General features: G+C 36.5%; 1 protein-coding gene across 1 annotated transcript; it reads right to left on the reverse strand.

The window, feature by feature from the left end:
- Positions 1 to 5,876: 5,876 nt before the first annotated feature.
- On the reverse strand, positions 5,877 to 9,459 carry LOC311077383 (ras-related protein Rab-20-like). Its single transcript, XM_084105825.1, has 2 exons — positions 9,022 to 9,459; positions 5,877 to 7,367 (listed from the first exon to the last, which is right to left on the reverse strand). Exons 1-2 carry the CDS (start codon positions 9,209 to 9,211, stop codon positions 6,817 to 6,819), a joined length of 741 nt encoding a protein of 246 aa, XP_083961951.1. The 5' UTR covers positions 9,212 to 9,459; the 3' UTR covers positions 5,877 to 6,816.
- Between the last annotated feature and the right edge of the window lie 446 nt (positions 9,460 to 9,905).

Consider the following 9,905-nt stretch of genomic DNA (forward strand, 5'->3'; position numbering starts at 1 on the left):
ACAAATCTATCTACTGTACGCACGCGTAGTGATGCAGAGACGTAGGTTAGCTGTAAAAAAAAAAGTGTTTTTATGTCGCAGATCAACTAGTTTTGAATGTAAGCAAAAAATATCGGCATGTTACTTACTTAAACCTACAGACTCCAAACACATTCGATACAGGCTTTAAACATCACCATGCGATGACGACAGAAACCGCAGAAGATCCTTAGCTATTTCTGAATTATAATTTAGTCAGACTCAATGTTCATTTAAAATGTGTCAGACAGTGAAAAAACGTACTTGAGGGATTAAGAAAACACATGTAATTTATTAAGATCGACGCATGGAGTCCATTTTAACTTGTAGCTGCTAAACAAGCGTGAAGTAAGTTAGTAGTGCGCGTGCTGCGTGTTACATAAAGCATATGATGGTCTATTTTTACACACTCGGGTGTCCCTGTCCAGCAACAGTGGCTGCGAATTAGCGTTACACATACCATAACATAAAGAAAATAGAGGTTTTTTTAAATGAATGTCGACTATGAAACTTGCGTCCGTGGCACTGGTGCCACACATTTTCACACAGATTTTCTGCGTGGAATTATTTGAAGCCATCGAAAAGGTGGTTTGTTAAATAGAATCCTCTTGGTTTTAATATTAGAGCTAGCGAGACTATGAACTTTCTGGAATGGCAGAATTGAATCTGTTTGTTCCAGAAGAAATTTAACTGGGCAGCACGTAGAAGTAAAAACACGCCACCTCATGGTCATTTGTAACAACGCAAGAATATAAATATCATACATTGAACTCAATGCATCATGGTTTATAGGCAGTTCAAGTTGAAAACTGACCTTTGCATTTAGTGAGATTATGCAAGCATTGCTGTCAGACCAACAAATTTGTAGCCACACATATGCCTATAAACCACAGACAAATGTTTGCGTGGTCTTAATATGTCTACTCTCAGTTGAACATGAACACCTTTACCAACTTCTTTAGTTTGGTTATATTAGTAACTGCTTTTCATAAATAATCGAATGAGCATTTAAAATACCATAACTAGTTTCCCAGGAAATGCGTGTCACATCAAAGACCACTGAGATATGTTTAATAAATGCCTTGCTATAGGCTACCTGTTGCATAACACTTACACATGTACACATGTCTTACACAAGACATACACATTTAAGACTTTGAAATCAAGAAAACTTTAATATAGTATCTTGTTGTGTACATTGCAAAATAAATACATGAGTACATTTTAAAAAGTACAGTAGCATAATCTCTTGAACAAAATACATTATAACAAAGATCAGTGAAATGCTATGGAAAGAGCTATATTTATAAAAAGTTATACCTGTATTACTGAAAAGTACACTATCAATATTACATCACTAAATAAATAAGCAGGCGATTGCCTAGGGCCTCAGGCTTTGAGGAGGGGCCTCCATAACCGTAACATCCCCTATATATATAGTCCACCAGTCAAGACGGGCAGAAATACTAGCCTCATTGTTCATTGGATATTGTTGAATTGTCACTCATCTGCAGTTAAACCAATTAATGTTTCCGTTTCTAAGCGGGTGCCGGCTTCTATGGAAGTAAAATAATGCCAAATGTTTTTGAAACAAAAAGCCTGTTGAATTGCACTACTTGAAAAAAAAAAAATAGGCATTGCATTAACCATGCTTGCATTTTAATGCATTGTATTTTTAAGGCTTGCATTTTTATGGGCTGAAATTCAACATGGTTGAATATTTAAGATGTGAATATTTCAATTAAAAACATTTCAAACACATTTTCATTATAAAAAATTCAATAATCCATATTCACCTTTCATATTTCACTTCCAAAATATTCAAACTGTTTAAAAATACAACCTTTTTTCGGTCCATTTTATTTCGCTTTGCAAATTCGCTTCCACAAATTCAGTGGTTCAAATTCGACAGTAAATTCAACATTGACATCCAGGAACTGCAGGAAAAGCAGTAGATTGCCGAGCATACTCTCCATCTGCTGTTAGTCAATCTCACCAGAAGGTGGTGCAAAAGTGCGTGTTGTTGACGAAGACCAGCAACAGTTAGAGCAAGCCATTCATTCATAAAACTCATTTACAGCAATATAAGTGTATTTGTGATTAATATGACGGCGGTTTTATGTTAAATTCAGTGTCTTCATGGTTACTTTTCCTGTGTAGCATACATGCATCTTTCTCTACCGTGAACGAGATTATAATGTTATTCCCCGATGCAGATATACAGATCCAATGTTACATTTTTGAGGTTGACATATATTTCTCTTGGTTGTTTAGTTGCCTTAACTTTATATTGTGGCAATGTGCTGCATGCAGGCTATTAGGGTTTGAAATGTACAAATGTATTATAAACATACTACTAGAATTTCAAGTATACATTTAATACAACGTCTTTTTCACATGGGACGGACAGCCACTCCAAAGCATAACAGATCCACCCTCATGTTTAACAGTTTGCAAGGTATTATTTTCATCAAATGCTTGTTCCTGATATTTTCTCCAAAAATGCCTTTGGTGACTTGCCAAAGAGTTCAACTTCATCTTCATCAGACCACAGCACTTGGTTCCTAAAGGACTCTGGCTTGTCTAAGTGTTAAATCCCTGGTAAAGTTTCTTTCTGATGGTCATTCCATACAGATCATGTTTATGCAAGCAACAGAGCTGTATACCTACTCATATGCCATCTAAATCTTCCTGCTGGTCCATTTTTTTTGCAGGCCATATGGACTTGCTCCCAGCAAAGGCCAAGGCACAACCAAAGAAGATTTATATGACCATTACAGTGAGGAAAATAAGTATTTGAACACCCTGCTATTTTGCAAGTTCTCCCACTTGGAAATCATGGAGGGGTCTGAAATTGTCATCGTAGGTGCATGTCCACTGTGAGAGACATCATCTAAAAAAAAAAATCCAGAAATCACAATGTATGATTTTGTAACTATTTATTTGTATGATACAGCTGCAAATAAGTATTTGAACACCTGAGAAAATCAATGTTAATATTTGGTACAGTAGCCTTTGTTTGCAATTACAGAGGTCAAACGTTTCCTGTAGTTTTTCACCAGGTTTGCACACACTGCAGGAGGGATTTTGGCCCACTCCTCCACACAGATCTTCTCTAGATCAGTCAGGTTTCTGGGCTGTCACTGAGAAACACGGAGTTTGAGCTCCCTCCAAAGATTCTCTATTGTGTTTAGGTCTGGAGACTGGCTAGGCCACGCCAGAACCTTGATATGCTTCTTACAGAGCCACTCCTTGGTTATCCTGGCTGTGTGCTTCGGGTCATTGTCATGTTGGAAGACCCAGCCTCGACCCATCTTCAATGCTCTAACTGAGGGAAGGAGGTTGTTCCCCAAAATCTCGCAATACATGGCCCCGGTCATCCTCTCCTTAATACAGTGCAGTCGCCCTGTCCCATGTGCAGAAAAACACCCCCAAAGCATGATGCTACCACCCCCATGCTTCACAGTAGGGATGGTGTTCTTGGGATGGTACTCATCATTCTTCTTCCTCCAAACACGTTTAGTGGAATTATGACCAAAAAGTTCTATTTTGGTCTCATCTGACCACATGACTTTCTCCCATGACTCCTCTGGATCATCCAAATGGTCATTGGCAAACTTAAGACGGGCCTTGACATGTGCTGGTTTAAGCAGGGGAACCTTCCGTGCCATGCATGATGTCAAACCATGACGTCTTAGTGTATTACCAACAGTAACCTTGGAAACGGTGGTCCCAGCACTTTTCAGGTCATTGACCAGCTCCTCCCGTGTAGTTCTGGGCTGATTTCTCACCTTTCTTAGGATCATTGAGACCCCACAAGGTGAGATCTTGCATGGAGCCCCAGTCCGAGGGAGATTGACAGTCATGTTTAGCTTCTTCCATTTTCTAATGATTGCTCCAACAGTGGACCTTTTTTCACCAAGCTGCTTGGCAATTTCCCCGTAGCCCTTTCCAGCCTTGTGGAGGTGTACAATTTTGTCTTTGGACAGCTCTTTGGTCTTGGCCATGTTAGTAGTTGGATTCTTACTGATTGAGTCAAGGTGGACATTTTAAAGGCAGACTAACAGGTCTTTGAGGGTCAGAATTCCAGTTGATAGACAGGTGTTCAAATACTTATTTGCAGCTGTATCATACAAATAAATAGTTAAAAAATCATATATTGTGATTTCTGGATTTTTTTTTTTTAGATTATGTCTCTCACAGTGGACATGCACCTACGATGACAATTTCAGCCCCCTCCATGATTTCCAAGTGGGAGAACTTGCAAAATAGCAGGGTGTTCAAATACTTATTTTCCTCACTGTATATGAACAGACAATCCTTTAACGCAGACCCCTAGCCAACTAAAGCTGCAAAGCATCATGCCAGGACCAGCTAGGACCGTAATGCAGACCTAAATTACTAGCAAGATCGTTGTCCAAACAGTCATCGATAATAAGCAAGTCATCTACTGCTGGCTATACTGCATCTTTACCTCTAAGTTTTCAATATGTCCTTCCTGGCGCATGTTGGTCTCCAAGCTGAAGCAACTGCTTTAAATTTTAAATGCCATCAATCTACAAAAAAAAAACAACAACACTGACTTGTGATGTAGTTTGGAATCATAACAGAAAAGACATTGATTTGGCATGGATTTGGGAATTTTGGCTTGCAATCCTGACCAGTTTAAAAGCAGTTAAATTGGAGATCTTAGTTTGTTTCTTGTTCTTTAGTTATTTTTCAATAGAAATTGCTAGCAGGAAACATTTAGATATTTCTCAGCCTTTACAAAATATTTAATAGCCTTCCCCTGCTTTTTAAGAGTCAATTCTTAACTTTCAGATCTTCAGTTTGATGCTTAGAAGAGCCTATGATTCTATATGAGCCTATATCTACCAAAATACTTCATATGTGTATCAAATCAACTCATTCTTCCATAACACTAGCAAAGGTTTTCACCCAACAAACACACGTCACTCATAAAAGAACAACCTAAAAACTAACAACAGGTAACATTATGTTTTTTTGTTTGTTTTGTTTTTTGTAAAATTTCTTTACAAAACAAGAATGACAGTTCTCTGCTTATAATTCACTGCAGTATATTGCAAAGTCTTAGGAATAATTTTGTACTGCAATGTAAACATGGACTAACTGTTTAGGTGTTCAGCTACATCTAATTGCTTTTATAGAAATTGATTTGTTTTATTATATATTTAGAATATATTTCAATATGGTATTACTGTAGAAATATAAATAATTGTTGTCTTATTCATGTTTGTATTAGGTTTTGAACTTAAGTTTAACAGTTTTGAAAAGAGTATGTAACTGTGCAAATTGGCCTGTAGGTACATAAAGTTTTGGCTGTGTTTGTGTCTCAGTGAGAAAAGAAATTGATTTAGTTATTTGAAAGATGTAGTCATTGAATGCATTTTGTGCCAAAGCAAAGATATATGATCCACAGTTTAGAGCACATAGAGAAATAGGTGCTAGCGATTGTAAAAAACAGAAAAACAAAACTGTAAGTACTATCTTATGTCTAATGTCATATACTTTCAAAACAATAAATTTGATAGTCACTGTCAGAGGCTTGCAATTCATAGTCACTTGAAAGTGTGACTTCTTTTTACAAGGACATACTCAGACACAGTATGTTTTATTATTATTATCATCATCATTTTTATTACATGCATTCTCTAACTGAATGTTGAAGGTAGATGGGTGTGCATCAGCAGGTGAAGTGTGGCCAATGCACATTCCAGGCTCTGCTTCTCAAGTTAATGTGTGTTTAATTCAGGGCAAATGTTACATCACAGATTAATCTGAGCAGGAACAGTAGACAAACCCAGATAATAAAACACAATTCTACTTTCTTTGGAATGTTGGGGTAAATATATAATTGTTGCATAAATATGGCACAAACAAATGAATGTGACTTGACAAACAACACCAAATAATTAAAGGACACCTAATAATTACAATTTCCATTATGTGTCGTATGCAAGGAGAACACATTTCGATTTGCAATGAATGTTTAGGATTCAGTGTGTTCTATTCTACAACTTATATTCTATTCTTGCTTTTATAATTACACAAGCACACCATGCAAGCATGCATGCATTTTAACCTTTAGCCTTTTCTCAGTTATGCGACCTCTACTGGTGAGACAATTTAGTAACATTATTGCACAAAAAATTAGGATGAACCAGTTTTAAATAAGTGCAAAGAATTGTAATGACAGTAGACTATAAAAGTGGAAAAGAGTGAAAGTTAAAAACAAACCTATCAACAACTTCAAAGCACACCGTTGTTGAGTGAAAATTGTATTCATAAACCTTTATTAAATGACAATCACAAGTCAATAAAAAAAAATACACATTTTCATAATTTACTTACTGTAAGTTAATTCAAAATTAAATCATTTTTAAAAATATCACAAAAAATATGATTGGTAACTGTAAACGCTTGTTAATATTTGACACCTTTGTAAAAACCCAGACGCTGTGTTCAGAAGAACATAAACAACTTGAGGGCTAAAACACTGAGTAACTTAAGTTCAAAGTCCTTGTGCTCGATTTGTGAAAAACAAGACTATCTTGTAGATGTAAAGAGACTCTCTCTCACTCACACACTCACACACACACACACACACACACACTAATGAGCCAAAGCAGAGGCAATGTACTTGTTAATTGTGACAACGTACAAGATTTGTATGTGAGAGTAAACAGTTCTGTAACAGATCAAGTAACAGTGTCCATCAAGTGAACATCAAGTAATGGATGTTCATGCATGACTCCAAACACTCTTCAGCAAATATTCTCATGTGCAACAGCCCCCTTTACTATTCCTCCCCTTTTCAGTATAGTCCTCCAAACACAATGTGGGTGACTCACTTTGGGAGCGTTTTTGAATTATGGATGGCAACACCAGATCAAAGAGTGTTTCGAACATAACATCCACATTGAATCCAGTCTTAGCACTTGTCTCAAAGCACATCTTCTCTGCTGGTGGACTGATGCCCTCTAGTGCCTTATAGCGTATTATGCGGTTGTAAAGTGCTATGGCATCATCCTGATTCACCTGTTTGTGCAAGGGAAAGTCTGGGGGTGTGGGGCAGGATGGAAGGGGAAGTACACTACCTTCTTCTGCCCTGACTTCCTCTAGGGTCATAACTTGGGCTTGAGGGTCAGTAAGGTCTGCTTTGTTGCCCACAATGGCAAATATGCTGTCACTATTGGCAGAGTCAGTGAGAGAGAGGAAGCGATCTTCAAGCTCTACAAAGCTCTGCCAGTTTGTGACATCATACGTGAGGATGATGGCTGCAGCGCCACGACAATACATGGAGCCCAGACCATGGAACTGTTCACGACCTGATGAAATCAGAAACACAGATATACAGAGATGAATAGATCACATATATTAAAAAAACTGGCTGCAGTCTGAGAGTAGCATAATATATATTTCTATATAAAAAAAATGAACACACACACACACACACACACGTATATAAGATAAGTTATTCAGTAATATTGCCCTCCAATGAACTGTCACCTTGAGAACTGTTGAGACAGAATAGCTATCTATAAGCTCTTTAAAATTTGTATTTGTGTGACATGAAAAAAAAAAGTAATAATTAATAATAATGAAAAATGTTCATGTTTTGGTAACCTATTACTATCCCTCCTTCCTTCATCAATGAGGTAAGTACATCATGGTCAGTTCTTTTAGCCATTCTACTAACAATTAAATCAAATAATGTTCCTTTTTCAACCCCATCTCAAGGTCAAGTTCTCAAGATTTTTTTCTGATCATTTATGGGGTCAGACAGTGGAATTTTTCTTTTTTTGACAGAGTGCAGGTTCAGCTGTGAAATTTCAGTTCCTCACTCAAAGCTGCCGCTTCAGCTATGACTTCAGAAGACCTTTCGCTTTCATTGTATAGAATAGAGTATGAACATTTCGCCTAGTGTCATTGTCTAATTTCTGTTTCACAGAATAAAGAAAAGCATTGGGGTTTGGAAGACATGAGGTTGAGTAAATATGACAGAACTTTCATTTTTGAACTACCTCTTTACTATAAGCACTTCAGCAAAAACACAAGCATCACATTTCTGCCTTTAAAAGCCTTGCCTTTTAGACTTCCATTGTAAGTGCATTACTGATGTCATTTATATTTTTACAATGCATTAGTAAAAATGAGTTGGCACAAAGGGGTTAAAAATGTACAGTATATTATTTAATTTTAAGTGGTTAAAATACTAATACTAATTGGGGGGAATCCACATTCATTGCTGAAACTACCAAGATTGCAAAATCCTGCAAAGAACACGAGATAACTGCAGTCATTGATGCAATATGGCAACATGCTTTTTTGTCACTCTTTTAGAAACTAGAAAAAGATTTTAAAAAATAGACAAATACATTTTTTTTCCCCTCATACAACAATAGTTAATTTTGGTAGATCATATATAATTACTCAATCAGATTTATTTAGACTGATGAACGGAATCGACATCTCAGGATCGTGGCATAGGATGGATCAGGGACATTCCGGAACTAACACAAGACTATAGGGTTTGTCACTTGATTTCATCACAAACAAAAACTATCTCTATCAACTATCTCTAAATCTAAATACCACAATCTGACATTTAAAAGAACACAACAACTAGAGCTGTAAAATTCTAAAATACATGACTAATGTTTTAAAATAGGGCTAAAGGGGAATTTACACACACAAGTTGAATATTTACATTTAATTGCCAGCATATTTTAACTGATATGTCATAATAGCAACACTATGAATGCAAATGTAATGATTTCACTCAACTAACCTATAGGTTTTAATGAAATCAAAGATGTCTGAAATGTACATCTAATTCATGGAAATATTGAAAATGACCCCATTAATTACAATAATTGTTCAATTTAAAAACAGCCATTCATCAAAAGTCCTGAGATCAGATTTTGTGTCATCTATGGTCAGGATAAAAATTAAGATACAACATTTGGATATCAACCTTACCCGCTGTATCCCAGATGGAGATGTTGTATGGACCCCACTGCTTCAAAAAAAATGCTCCACCAATTGTGCTCAAAGTGTCCTTAAAGTTTCTTTCTGTGTACCTATGCAGCAGGGACGTTTTCCCTACATTCATGTCTCCTATAACAACCATTTTAATATCGGGCTTTCTCATTTTCCCAGGTGGAGGCATGATTTTAACTGAGAGAACACTCCAAAATTATATTAGACTTCCAATTTCGCCTTCCATAACAAATGCGCGCCGTCCAAGTTTCCTCGGTTTTCTCTTACTGTCTGGTGCTGGTTATCAGTTTTGGCTTGTATCGTACAAAAACGGAGCAGATTCTCTCCAGGTCTTCCGAGATATTTAAGTGTTTTGAAATTGTCTTGTTCGTGCTTAAAAACACGGTCCAGGCCAAAAGCACAAAAAAATTCACTTCTAGCAATGACGCAACAGGAAACTCAAGACCAATGGCACAATGCAAAAAAGTCCTGACTCCCGATTTAAACTGCAAATGTCGTCACACAGAAGTCAAAAGACAGATTTTTTTTTTATTATAAATTAATCTTCTCCAATTTTCCCCAAGTTATTTGTCTGTTTAGGTGTAGCCTATGACATCAGAGTAATGACTGCTTCCCAGGCCTTTAATTTGAGTTTATTATTAAGTATTTAGATAGTCTCTCTTTTTTTTTATAACATATTTTACTCTTATTCTTCCCCATTTAAGGAGGAAACTTATGACAGTGGTCCATTTTGATTTTCCATAACCAGTTTAAAATGTTCTAGGCTAGCCTACTGCTTACATGGTGACAAACGAGCATTATAAAACGTTGTTGTTTCCAAATAGTATTGTATCATTTTCAGACATGATAGTTTACAGTCAAAA

The sequence above is a fragment of the Abramis brama genome (genome assembly GCF_963993115.1).
Source record: "Abramis brama genome assembly, chromosome: 2".
NCBI classification, from domain to species: Eukaryota; Metazoa; Chordata; class Actinopteri; order Cypriniformes; family Leuciscidae; genus Abramis; species Abramis brama.